Raw genomic sequence first — 13724 nt, forward strand, 5'->3', positions numbered from 1 at the left:
TCCTTAGATTTAAAAATGACAATCGAATAATGACATTGCCGGTATCGTTTTATTTTTTCCAGTTAACTCAATTGCTACTTTTAGAACTGAGAATCATAAATTAAAAAATATATATTTCTATTTGAGAATTAGCTTAAAAATACTGAAGAGTTCTGCAGCCCTGCCGTTATATTTCGTTATCTTATCAGTGGCTATGCCACTGCCTACAGCACTTATGTGCTAGACGCATTATTCGCTAGTATTACTTCATTGTGCGCGCCCATCGGTTGCGTTTTTTAAATAATGTGCTAAATGTTCGCAGCGATATTGTGTAAGAAAACGTTTACTTATTTTTATAAGTATTATTCGATAATTTGTAACAATAGTGAAGATAATATTCAGATAATAAACAAATACACACATAAACTGTGTTAACAACTACAAAGAATTTGGCTTATTGACTTGTGAGTTAAAACGGTTCCCCATAAAAAGATTCGTTTGGAATACATACACATGCATAACTACACCTGTCTCCCTTAATGCTTAATTTCTGTGTGCACTTGTGTTAGTGCATACGTTATTATAGTTATTATAGCAAGCGACAACTGTGCCTGTGTTTCGCTGTTGTTTCAGTTTTATTACAATAACAACTTTTCTTCCCTGTCAGTTTGCTTATCATTGCATTTGGAATAAAAATGTGTTATATATGGCATACCAATGTATGTCGTGTGTATATACAATGTCATAACTAATTTTACTAGCTGTTCTTCACATAATAACAAGAATTTCTGATCAGCACACACTCATTAATATGACGTCATATGTGTGAACGCGCCTTATAATTGGACTACACGTAAAAGATAATACAAGTATGGGCATTGTTGTTGATAGCCGCTATTTTTACGCTGAATCCATCCATTGATTATAACTGTTTTCTGCAAAAGTACACATATAACAGTATACGAGAATTGTATGCGTAATGCACATATTTACTTATCTACACACTTATATATGCAGTTGATCTGGCTTTAAACCCTGTCTAATTGATCATCTCGGTTTATTTCTTCATCTTTATCGTTATATTTGCATTTCCGAATGAGAGCAAATGAAAACGAACTCTAAATCGACTCTGCACTACTTTGAGTGAGAATATTCAAGTTAGAAAAATGATTGTCTTTAGCACTGCAGTTGCAGTATTGTTTTTATTGAAGCTGTCCAATTATTGTTTTAATTAATAATAATTATGTTAATGTTAATGTTTGTTCATCATAAAAATGTTTGTTTAATGTATGCCCAAAACCTATATACTCTTTCTACTTAATGAGTGAAACTGAGTGAGCATGAAAACTAGCTAAATCCACTCAAGAGCTCAGCTTTGTTCTGAGTGCAAATGTATCAGCTATAAAAAGACGAGGCAGCATCAGCTCTTGTTCAGTCGTCTCCCTAGCTTAGTGTGGGTCGGGTGTGCAATGTGATGCACAATTTGTGTGTTATGAATATTTGAATTATTGTGCATAATGTTTAATGTATTTTTGCATTTAATATTTTTTGTTAATTAACTTTTAAATATTTTTAGTATATATAATTTAATTTAAACTTTTTCTTATTACATATTTAAAATTAATCTTGTTTTATATTTGTATTTATATTTTTAATATATTTTTTCTTATATTTTTATTTTTAATATATTATTTTTATATTTGATTAAATGTTCATATATGTTATATGTATATATTTTTCTTTTATTCATATTTTTTCACTTTTTATATACGAACTTGTGTTACACATTTTGTTTATTATTATTATTATTATTATTTTTTATATCATGTGTTTTATAATTACTATTAATTTAGCATTGAATAATATTTAATAAATAATTTTATTATAAACACATAGAGCGAATATAATTCGATTGAAGGAATATGACGATATCAACGAAGTAAATTATATTATAATGACCATGAACACTATAATTAGCATGATAATAATAACGGGTTTTTGAATCTGGTATTTTCAAATTTGATTAATAATTTTGAACAAATCGATTATATTCATTATATAACGTCGTCATGATTTTATTAATCATTATAATGATAATAAATAATATATTTATATTTATAAATATATATTTTTTTTTTACACACAATTACAATTTATGATTTAAACTTATTTGTTGTTTCTATTGATTTCTTTTCAGTTAAACAATAGTAGGATAGCATTTACCAAATTAAAATACCAAATATACTATAAATATAATACAAACTGATTTAAAATGGGCACAAAATGTTGGATAAGTGGATTAAAGTATTATCTAAAAGTATATCTTGTCACACATCTCTGCATTCTGCTGGCATTAACCAAAGCTGAAGATGTTTCCAATGCAACGACTGTAATCGACACAAGCAGGTTCTTCAGATTTGTTTATTCCGATGTACCGTTTAAGTGAACTACTATTTTTTTATAGTACAGGCACGACATTGGAGCAGTTCAATAATATAAGTTCAACGGAAGATTCTACGACGCCAATGCCAAATAATTCGACGTATGATTCAAGTATTCCTACAACGACCGGCACAGAAACGCCAGAGGTGAAAGTATTACAAAAACAAGTTCAACCCACGGACTGTTCACAGCGTGAGAAGTCCAGAAATCAACCCGTAGCATCGTCTAGCTCTCGATTACGAAAATGCTGTCCACTTGGGGAAAACTTGGATTTTTATCGGGAAAACCAAAGTGATTCAATGTGTGATAATGCCGTGCTCAATTTTGAGCCAACTATCATTAGTGCGGTGCTCTATGACAATTGTATAGAAGACTTGGAAATAACTACGGAGCTGCCCATCGAAATTGGCAATCCATGTAATAGGTAAGTCTCTTAAGACTAGAAACTTTAGACTTCATAGTACTGATTATGATATAAACTTGTATATATATTCTATATTCGGAATACTTTTCGAAGACTACGAAGTCCATTATATATAGACGTAGCTATACGATATTTTTTTGTGCTCTGTAACTCTCTGTATTCATTGCAGTGTTAACTTTTTCAGCTCGTTTCAATACGAAGATTCAGAAGATCTATTTTTTGTGCTGCAAGATGGTTCGCTGCTGATCATCGACAAGAATGGCAACGAGTCCTACACGGTGCAGGAGAACTACTGCCTGGATCAGGATAAGTCTGGCCACATGCTGGCCTTCGTATGCATCACACAGGTGGAGGAGGTGTCCAAGGCGAAGATCATCATTGTGGCCATCATGATGCTCATCAGCATGCCCTGCCTGCTGCTGGTTAGCTATTTGCACCTGACGCTGAAGCTGCTGCGCAACCTGCATGGCTGGTCCTTGGCCCTGATGTCGCTGTGCTTGGCCTGCGGCTATTTCGTGCACTCTATAGTCCACATATATGGCATACCATCCGGCGGGTTTATCGGCTACGTTATACAGTTCTTCATTCTAAGCTTCTTCTTCTGGTTCTTCTGCATTTGCTGCAATGTCTTGTTGAATATTTGGTATAAGCTGCCGCGCTACGTGCAATTCAACAAGATGTGGACTATTGTGAATTTTGGCGTCTATTGTGCATTCGCTATTGTGGGACCAGCTATTCTAGTCACGCTGACGGTGCAAAAGGGCTTGCCGGGCATGCCCTCATACTTCCAAAAGGGACTCACGGAATCCATTAGAGAATCGCAACGCTATTTTATACCACCCGTTTCTACTCTATTGGGGCTTAGCTTTCTGGTAAGTGCAAGGGCATTGAAATCGAAGAAAAATTTTACAATCGGACGTGACCGTCTGTATATAAGGTGTTCACGCTCTGAAAACAATGAAATCTATTTACAAATATTATATGAAAATAAATATGAAATATTTCCGCAGTTGACACGCCTCATTACGGCTATAGATATAGTCTCTTTTAAAGTCTTTAGCTTGAATACGCAAACCCAATATGCTCATTTGACTTTGCTAAGGAGTATTATTGTATAAATTTTATAATACATAATTATTACTATAAACTTTATATTTTTCTTTATTAGGCCATGGTAGTAGCTTTCTTTGGCTTTCAACGCATCAAAACTGATGGCTATTTGCGTGCCAATGAGGATGAAAAGAATAGCAATAGCCCCATACGCCAGTTTGATCAGCAAAAATACGAGGATGTTAAAAAAGAGTAGGTGTTTGGACATGGAAATTCTTTTAAATAATATATTAATAAACTCCGTTAACATTAACAGCGCCAAATGTGTAGCCTTATTGGGCATTATCATCATATTAGCTTGGCTCTTCGAAATAGTTACGTTCTACTCGCCTGGCAATGAAGGTAATATAACAATTATATAACAGTAGAATATAATACATAATAAATTGATTTCCCTTCTAGTTTATTTACTACTCTGTGATATGATAAATGGACTTCAAGGCCTGTGGATCATGCTTATCTTTCTGGTCGTGCGCAGACGTCGCACTATAATATTGCGCTGGTGGTACGATCGGGGCACGCATACGATCAGCGAGGGCACCGAATTGCAGCCGGTTAACAAACCATTGAATCCTACATAAGAATTTAGTCATCTAATTTGTTTATTTATATAAATTGTTTATTGCATTTCATAAAGAAAGTTGTTAATATTGTGTTTTCTTGCTTGTCGTCACTTTTATACATAAAGTGTCATTAGGTTTAGGGGATCTTGGATAAAGAGAGAGAGTCAGTGTGATAAATGTATTAACTATGATGTAATGTCGTCTTTAAGGATGAAGCAATTTCGTTACGGTTATTTTTGTTTCTGCTTTATCGATGTCAAATACTTCTAAATCATGCAAATCTAATTGTGTTCGTGTTTGGTTTTTCTTTTTTGTTTTTTTTGCTCTGTTTTCTTATGTGTTTTTCATGATTACGAGGAAAATTCATTATATGATGATGAATAAATATTTGTGTGTCATACTTTTGGATGGCGCCGGGCTTAGCGCTATAATACTATTTACATATTGTATGCAACGTAAATGGGATCCAATTGATCGGCCAGAAAACCATCCCGTAAATGCATGCGTTGCTTCTCTCCACGGCTGTTAATGGGCACAACACCTGCAATGCAAGGATTACATACAAATTAAATAAAAATTTTTGTATAACAATAACAATTCGAACTTACCCGGATCTACGACTACAACGACGCCCACTATGAGTTGGTGCTCTTCCAGCACCGTGTTTGTGACTAAGGGCACCAAATCCAGCGCTTCCGATTCGTTGCCATCCAGCTCAACAACAACAACCAACAAATTGGTCCAAGTGAAGACGGCGCTAAAAACAAAATTAAGTTAAATCATTTCAAAAGTTTTCTATAATTTAAAGCCACTCAAATTTACCATTCAGCAATTTTCTTATGACAGCGCAATACCGAATTCTCAATATCTATGGGATGATAGTTCATGCCGCGCAACGAAATCACTTCGTCCAGAGCGCCAACCACATAAACCGCATCGTGCAATTCCTGATCACTGGAGTTAACTGCGCCACCCACCAGGCTGTGCTCCGAATTGCCGCCCAGCGAAGTATTTGAAAAGTTCAACTGCAATTGACTCATGGAGTTCAATGACTCTGTATCACTGTCACGACTTGCTACGCTCGGCGTGGTCTCATCCAATATGGAGGCTGCCTGCGAGCATTCGGTGCGCCGCAAGAAGCCCAAGTAGCCGGTGCGGGCATACACCTCAGAGGTGGCGCCCGTGACCAGCTTGGCATTGAAATGATCATTGTAGTCGGTCTCATCGCCATAGATAGTAAAGTAGCCGTTGGCATTGTGCGGAGATTGCACCTATAGACAGAAGAGGATTTGTCATTAAAATATCCATTTTAATATCAGACATTAGCTTACCCAAATTTCACCTAAATGTGAATCGCCACAGTGGCCCTTAGTTTCCGGATTTGCTATGATCACTTTGACGCCAGGCAGCAGCTTGCCGGATTCGATTAGACACAACGAATTGGGCGCACCTCGTTCCACCAATGCCACGCGATTGTTGCGCAGCGCCCTAAGGTCCACATACACCTGTGCGCTCTCAGCCGAGCTGGCGCCCTGAACGCATATGGCCGGGTTAACGCGACAGCCAAAGGAAGTGGAGACACAGCGTGTGTTCAGCCCGAGGCCCTGGAACAGTTTGCAAAACTGCTGGGTCAGTGTCACGCGCGGACGCTCCTCGCCCACAACGACGCAGGTGCGCACACATCTCAGATCCACATTGCGCTGCTTGAGCGACGGCACCGAATTGCTCAAAGCCTTGGTGCACAGCTCAATGACACCATACGAGCAGAATGTGTCGCGTACGCGATGCTGCGACAGCGTCGAGAGCCACAAACTGGGATTGGCCTCCACCTCGTAGGGGGCAATCAATATGGAGTGGTGGCCACTGTACACACCTATCAGAGTCCACATGACAAAGCCAAGGCCACAGTAGGGATCCAGACACAGGGCGACATGCCGCGATGGATACAGCTCACAGGCCAGTTTTAAACTGGCGCACAGACTAGACAGAGATCTGTTTCAATAAATATGTAGAAGATATAAATTAGTTGAAGCTTCGTTTAGTTTTGAGGATCACTCACCGATGAGTTATATTGACGCCACTTAAACGACCGCATGTCGATACACTGAAATCTAAGTAGGCGCTGGAGTCCAGCGAGACTGTGGCTATGCCGGCCAATTTACGCTTTGGATTATCATCGATGTCGAGTATGGGTGGCCAGGTCTTCGGATCGATGGACGAGGCCGCCTCCCTCGATTTTAGTAACTTAATAATCGGCTGTATGGAGAGCACAATGCCACTCTTGGATACATCGACAATCATGCGCACAGTGGGCAACGTTGTTATCAAATTCTGTGGATGCGGCGGCCGTATTGTTATAGGTATTGCGCCCAGATAAAGGCAGCCATAGAAGGCGCAGAGCAAATCCAAGCCAGGTGGAAATATGAGCGCTACATGAATGGCAAATGGAGGTATTATTAACACTTGTACTGCTTCCAATATCTGAAGGTATTTCATAGACTTACCAACATGATCACCTGGCTCAATCTTGCCACGCTCTTGCAGCAGTGCAGCAATCTTTTCAGCTCGCTTATGCAGCTCGGAGCAGGTCAGCGTCTTGGCTATAGCGCCTAGAAATTTATATAAAATTGTCGATAAAATTTAGTTGACTTTATTATTTGGAATGCTCACGTCTTACCCTTGGAATTGAGCAACGTGAATATGATGTGATCCGGCGAGGTGTTGGCGCGCCAACGCAATACGCCTGTTATCAATTGGGGCTGTTGATTGAAGTCATGATAAATTAGCTATGGATGGAGTGCTTTGTAATCAATGACCTACCTTACGCTCACCGTCCTCAGCCATGCCCACGTCGCGTCCGTGTGCAACAGCCAAACGATTGCCCTGCACTAAATTTCCAACCATGACCGAGGCGGGTCCTACGCCCGTGTCTGTAATACCACAGCCAGATGTTGAGCTTAGTTTTGCAGTTGTTTGCACACCTTTATTTAATTTTTGTTTTGGTTTTGATTTTGATTTTTGGTTAGTTTTAGTAGAATGGTATTGTTGTTTTTGTACAAGGATTTCGGTTTGAGATGGCACAGTAACAGAGTATGAGTTATATAGATCGTATGCAAATTTATTGTGAATTTTGTTAATTTGAAAGCACAGCAAATGCAATTAGTTGTTGTTGTTGACATTGGTATTTGTATTTGTATTGGTAATGTATTGTTATTGTTTTTTTTTTATACAGTGTTGAGTAGTGAGTGTGGTAATAGTTGTTTGTTTGTTTGTTGTTGTTGTTGTTTATTAGTGGTGCGTATTTATTTGTAGTGGGCATAGTGGGAAGCAACCGCAGCATTTTCATTGTTGTTGTAGTTGTAGTTGTTTGTTGTTTGGTGATTAATAAAAAAGAGGAAAACAATATTTGTATTTTTATCAGATACGAATATGCATAAAGAAAAGCACAGATAGGAACCAACAAAGCCAATAGATTAAACAGTAGGTTATACATATATATATAGCCGTATATCCAAAACAAAACAAAACAAAATCAATAGCGAAAAAACGAAAACATTTCATCCACTCACCTTGATGCATTTCTCGTGGCTTTGGTAGATTGGTGACGCATGTGTGCGGACACATCAGGACATTTGCCGGATGGAGCGAACCCTCCAGGAAGCGACGCCTCGCCTCACACAGATGTATGCCGCCCAGCGGGGTCTTTGGCAAATGATTGGGCGGCACCAGGGCCAGACAATAGATGCCCACCTGATGTATGGAATCGACTGCCTGCAGCACGCGCGACATCCACTGGAAGCTCTCCTCCTCGGAGCAGTCGGGCCGCTGCTCGGCTATGACACAGACACGCTCATCGCGCAGCACTTTGATGCTGAACACAGCAATGCGTCCGCGATAGATGAAGCGCATGGGCTCGACGGCCAGCACCGTGGCAATGATGTCATCTGCGTTGTGCTTGCGCCCGGTCACCGTCATCAGGCCGTCACGTGAGCCGCACACGAACACCAAGCCGCCGGGTCCCAGGAAGCCCAAGAGACCGGAGCGTACATAATACTCTTCGCTAAGTGGCTTGGGGCTGCTCACAATTGTGCCGCCCGTCTCCTTCGGCTGCTCTGGATCCTCCAGCAGGGGTTGCACTTTAAATGTCGAATTCGTCATGCCATCAAGTCCAAAGTAACTGGCACCCGTTGAGCCACTCGTCACACATATCTCCCCCACCTGATCCGTTTTGCAGAGCACTGGGGCGCCCTCGGAGCGAACGACCACCATTTGGGCGCCTGGCATCACCTGCCCGCAGTCCTGCAGTGTGAGCGAAGTCAACGAATCTTCGCTGTCTACACGCACCACGCCATGCGAGAGTGCGGCCATGGATAAGACGCCGCGTCCAGTCGCCGATTGGCAGAAGCCCGTTGTAGACGACCGACCCGGTCGACGCAGCGAGACCGTGAAGACCTCGGAGCTGCTGGCACAGGGGCAAATGGCGTCCGATCGCAGGCCTTTCGCTTGGAATACATTTAAGAACTGATCGCACGAGGACAACGACCACGGATTGGCGCCATCGGCAACGAGCAGCATACGCAGCGAAGCCAATGAGATGTCCTTATGATCCTTGGTCGCCAGCAAACCCCAGTGCAGATCTCGGCTCTTGACCAGGCAGCAAGACGCACGATGTTTCGTAATCAGCTGCATCCACGACGATGGTCGCAGCTTCATCAGAGCATACGGAATGAATACCACATGCATGCCATTCAGCACAGATGTGAGAACGGCATGCCACAGGCCGACCTCGCGTTTAAAGTCCAGCACGCAGACAATGGTCTCGCCCTCTGTGTAATGGCAGGCCATAGTCAGGGCACGACAATGATTGATCATGGCAGCACGGGTAACAGTAATGCCTGAAGAGGAAAAGAGTTGCATTAGTCGAAGTCAGTTAAGTTGAGAGTTAGATAAACACATTAAACAAATGCCAAAGGGAAGCTAAGGAAAAGCTTGCAGCTCTCATAAACGCATTTTACTATACTATATACTATATACTCTATATAGACTTTATATAGTATACTAATTACATTTGTTTATTTATAAACTTCTATATTAGGAACCTACCCATTACGCTGCCCTCTTTATCAGTCGTATACTCAATATACGCCGCAGCCGTTTCTTCAATACGCAAATTGCCCACATTAAAGTCTTTGGGTGGCTTGGGCAAGTGCTCGGTGACGAACCATTGTAGGCGTGGCCAGCCCTTCAGTTTGGCTATCTCGCCCGTTGCCGACTTGGGCAGTCCCTTGAGGCAGGCCTCCGATGTTAGGGCCACGGTGATGCCGCATGAACTCAGCAAGAATCCCACTTGCTGTGGGGGCGTGTCCGAGCTCGAGAGCGGCAATTCAATGGGCAACGGCACCAAGCCCCGAAACATGCATCCATACCAGGCCGTTATGAAGCTAGGGTAATGCAAAAGAATATTAATGTAAATCTAATTTAAATATAAATTCAAAACTTACCTCAAGGGATCATTGTTTGGATAGACCAGAGCCACGCGATCGCCAGGCTTTAGAGTGACTTGTTCGGGTCCTTTGCTAAAGATTTTGGTGGACAGCGCATAGGCGATCTTTTGGGCACGCGAGTATAGTTTGCCATAGGTCAGGGTCGTGGTTATTTTACCATTCGGATCTAAGACGGTGGCCATGGAGCTCTTGAAGGAATTTATGCCATATCGCTGCAGTGCGCACTCCAATGTGCGTGGCAAGCCAGCTGGTATCGAGAGCTGTTCGCCTTGCACTGGTGTCATGGTGCTGCCCTCTGGCTTGGGTGCATTCGGATCCTTGGGATTGGCCGCAATCTCAAGCTCAATATCATTGTCCTCGTAGAACTCGGGCAAGGGCCGTCGCTTGGGTCGCTTCAAAGTGTTCAACAATTGTTGAATCTTGGCCGAAACTTTCCATTTGCCATTCGCATCAGTTTCATTTAGCTCCGTCTGAGAGACGTTGACATAACGTGTGACGCGATCAGCGATGCGATGTGCGTTGTTGAACTGGGTAATGTCGGGTGCGTTTACTAAAGGGCATATAGAAATTGAGAAGTGATTAAAATTATGTGTGATATGGATTAAGAGATGTGCTTACAATGCTTCTGTTTATATGCCTTGTCAGTGAACTCATGATCTCTTTTATATCCAATGGGTGGGGAGTCTGTGCTCGAAGTGTCCGATGTGGGCTGTAAGGGGGAAAAGAGAGAGGTAAAGTGTAAATAAATCCCTATATACATATTACATTTACATAGATATTAATCATCATTTATCTGCTTCATTAGTTCATACTATCTATTCATTCATATTATTAGCTCATTAATAATTCGTATGACAGTCGTTTATAATTCCATTTTGTTAATTTTAAACAATGTTGCTCATAACTCGATTGTAGATAAATCTATCTGTTATATTAGCACATATTTAACATCGTTAACATTGTTTTAAGTTTCAAGTGTATACAATCTAACAATCTATCTAGTCATCTATTACATTAGTTCCTTCAATTAATTTAGTAATGGTTTACAATTCTCTTTTGTTAATCTAAACGATGAACAATCAAGCTATAATTGAACATAAACAATAGAGTGTTTCTAGACCCTGAGTCACTCACCAGAGGCGGTAGATTCTGCGGTGGCCGTCTCTCGCTGCCCGACGATGGATACTTCTGGATCGGCGCTTGAGATTGCTTGACATCGTGCCGTAAATGCTGTTGTTGTGCGATTATGGATGATTCACGTATTGGTGGCTTTATAATTGGCTCGGGCGGCAGCATACTGTTGCTTATATGATCACGCGGATAATTGTATTCCTTGTCGGGTGAAATGAGCTCCTCGGGTATCGATTCGTCATCACTGGATGAATCCAATTCATCGTTACAGCCGGGACTCCGATTGAGCACAGAGCTGCGCTTGGAGGGCATGGGCAGGCTGGGCTTGGGTCGACTCTTGAGCGCAGCCAGTGCCTGTTGTACAGCTTCCTGGCGCACCTCTATTGAATAACAACACACGAAAGTCAATTAGATAATTGAATATAATTTTAGACTGTTATATGGACCCACCGGAATGATATCGTTTCTCATTGTGCGTTACTTTACGTTGTGTGCGCCGCTGTCGATGCTGGCTACTGTTCGATGGCGGATGTGCACCATGGTTCTGGAAGGTGTTCGGTTCGCGGGTATTCTGATAGCCGGGATCGCCAACGGCGCCGCCTTGCGGTCGCATATTCTCATAGCCAGGTGCACCACCACCACCGCCCTGAGGCGTGGCCGACGACGATGACGATGATATGGCTGAGCTGGGCTGGTGAAAGTCAGACTTTTTGGAATGCCTTTGTTGTGATGAGGGTAATGATGGTACTTCAGTCACATAGCTATAGCCTTCGCTGGAAATGATGACGCCATCGCTGTTGACGTTGCTATTGTTGCTGTTGTTGCTATTGTTGCTATCTTTTATGTTATAATATGGCGGTGGCGGCAAGTTCTTTGCCTTTTCCACATCGTTTACTATAAATGATAATCACGTTGTTTCCGTTAATAAACTCATTTGGCCAAATCGAAATGGACAACAGCCAAATTAGATACTTACATTCCTGTTTCTTGAGATAGGGTTGCAATAATTTGGCCCGTTTCTTTTCATATCCTTTCTGTGTTATGTCGCCTGAAATTTGTTAAAATACAAGTATTAATTATTTTTATTTTATTTATTTTACTAAAGAGGAAATTAAAATTATTTGTTATTATTATATATATATTTTTATACGTGGGCATATATAATATGGTAATTTTAAATATAGTATATTATTCTTGAGAAAGCTTTAAATAAACAGAAATTAATATAATTAATATTATATGCTATATCTGTTGACCTTATTATTTAACATTTATCATATATGTATAAACAAACCAAAAATTTGAAGCTGTCCAAGTTATTTATCTTCAAAATATCTAGTTTATTATTTACATACGCCGAGCCTGGGTTGGGCTTATCTTTAAACTGATAAGCCACACCTAATAGATATGCCTTAGAGTAGCGCTATTAATTGATTATTGTGCCATGTATTTATATATATAAAAATATATATATACGCATATTAGGTTAAACTACCTCTCAAAAGAATTTAAGAGCCCATCTGTTATGCATATATATGTATGTATGTTATATATATTTAGGTAAATAATCATCATGTCATATCATCAGACGCACACAAACCTAAAACTCATATGCGCTCTGTGCACATCTGTAATCATGCAAGCGCATACGACTACATGCAGGCATGCATGTACACATACATACATGTATATGTATGTATGTATGTATATGCATACGTGCAGACACATGTCGTTTATCCCACAAAACCGCACACAAGCAGACGCTTTATATGAATAGCAGTTAAAGGGGTTGGCGCGATGACAAAGACACCCGGTCCGCCCCGCCCCGCACCGATCCATGTTCCCCTAGCGACTGCTGTCTGCGGTAAGTTCTCCTAGTGGAGATATCTGATGTTACCCATGACAGGTTACGAATACATCGTGCTCCAATTTTACATTATCGATATTATCGGTTAAAGCAAGAGCACAGATTATTTGGATTAAAGACGATTAATTAATATATCTAATGTGTTGCTAACTTAATCTAAATTTCATGTATACAATCATAAATTCGATACCTTCAGATAACTCCAAGTCCAATTCAGCCAGCTTTTCGCGTACATCACTTGGCAGCGATGAGATAAGGTCCATCCCCAAAAAATTGGCAGCCGTCGCAGACATTTTTGCTGTGGACCGTTGCTGTTTTTCTTAATGGCTGGAGTTTTCTATTAGTACATAAGAATATACATACAAATGTATGTAAGTTTACATACACATACGCATAAGCATACAAACACACCAACACAGACACACCGCTAGTTTGCAACTCCGTTTCTAAAAATCGATAGATTTGCTATACATTAAATACATTTAATGAACTTGACGTTTTCGCACAGTATTTAAATAATTAATTTGTTCAGAATTGTATTAATATTTTGCATTTTGCTTGCACAAATTAACACACCAGCCCGTGCTAAAAAGCCCCAACGGTAACCGCACCGACAAACGCGTATATATAAACAAAGAAAAAGTAGAAGCCATGACTGTTAGAAGCATAGGTAAGCAAGTATATGAGCAACACTGAGTTCTCAC

General features: G+C 40.5%; 2 protein-coding genes across 7 annotated transcripts; one reads left to right on the forward strand and one right to left on the reverse strand.

Annotated features, from left to right (window-relative positions):
• Positions 1-55: 55 nt before the first annotated feature.
• LOC6581443 (probable G-protein coupled receptor Mth-like 14) lies at positions 56-4595 on the forward strand. 4 transcript variants are annotated; one of them, XM_015161846.3, is made up of 7 exons: positions 56-310; positions 2177-2385; positions 2444-2845; positions 3015-3717; positions 4014-4147; positions 4212-4297; positions 4358-4595. In XM_015161846.3, the coding sequence occupies exons 2-7, from the start codon at positions 2252-2254 to the stop codon at positions 4534-4536; spliced, it is 1638 nt and encodes a 545-aa protein (XP_015017332.1). In that variant the 5' UTR covers positions 56-310; positions 2177-2251; the 3' UTR covers positions 4537-4595. The 4 variants fall into 4 exon arrangements, with proteins under 4 accessions (XP_015017332.1, XP_002007173.2, XP_032587335.1 ...); XM_002007137.4 differs by having other exon boundaries at positions 3030-3717; XM_032731444.2 differs by lacking the exon at positions 56-310 and adding an exon at positions 336-443.
• On the reverse strand, positions 4553-13652 carry LOC6581444 (disco-interacting protein 2). Of its 3 annotated transcripts, none has more exons than XM_044010273.1 (17): positions 13432-13652; positions 13211-13357; positions 12130-12201; positions 11604-12047; positions 11157-11533; positions 10641-10731; positions 10020-10572; positions 9622-9959; positions 8088-9413; positions 7339-7499; positions 7196-7277; positions 7023-7127; positions 6578-6947; positions 5850-6510; positions 5341-5789; positions 5127-5275; positions 4553-5059 (listed from the first exon to the last, which is right to left on the reverse strand). In XM_044010273.1, exons 2-17 carry the CDS (start codon positions 13311-13313, stop codon positions 4956-4958), a joined length of 5385 nt encoding a protein of 1794 aa, XP_043866208.1. In that variant the 5' UTR covers positions 13314-13357; positions 13432-13652; the 3' UTR covers positions 4553-4955. The 3 variants fall into 3 exon arrangements, with proteins under 3 accessions (XP_043866208.1, XP_043866207.1, XP_043866209.1); XM_044010272.1 differs by having other exon boundaries at positions 13211-13347; positions 13406-13652; XM_044010274.1 differs by having other exon boundaries at positions 7339-7448; positions 13211-13652.
• Positions 13653-13724: the final 72 nt, after the last annotated feature.

The sequence above is a fragment of the Drosophila mojavensis genome, unplaced genomic scaffold, assembly GCF_018153725.1.
Source record: "Drosophila mojavensis isolate 15081-1352.22 unplaced genomic scaffold, ASM1815372v1 contig_74, whole genome shotgun sequence".
Classification (NCBI taxonomy): Eukaryota; Metazoa; Arthropoda; class Insecta; order Diptera; family Drosophilidae; genus Drosophila; species Drosophila mojavensis.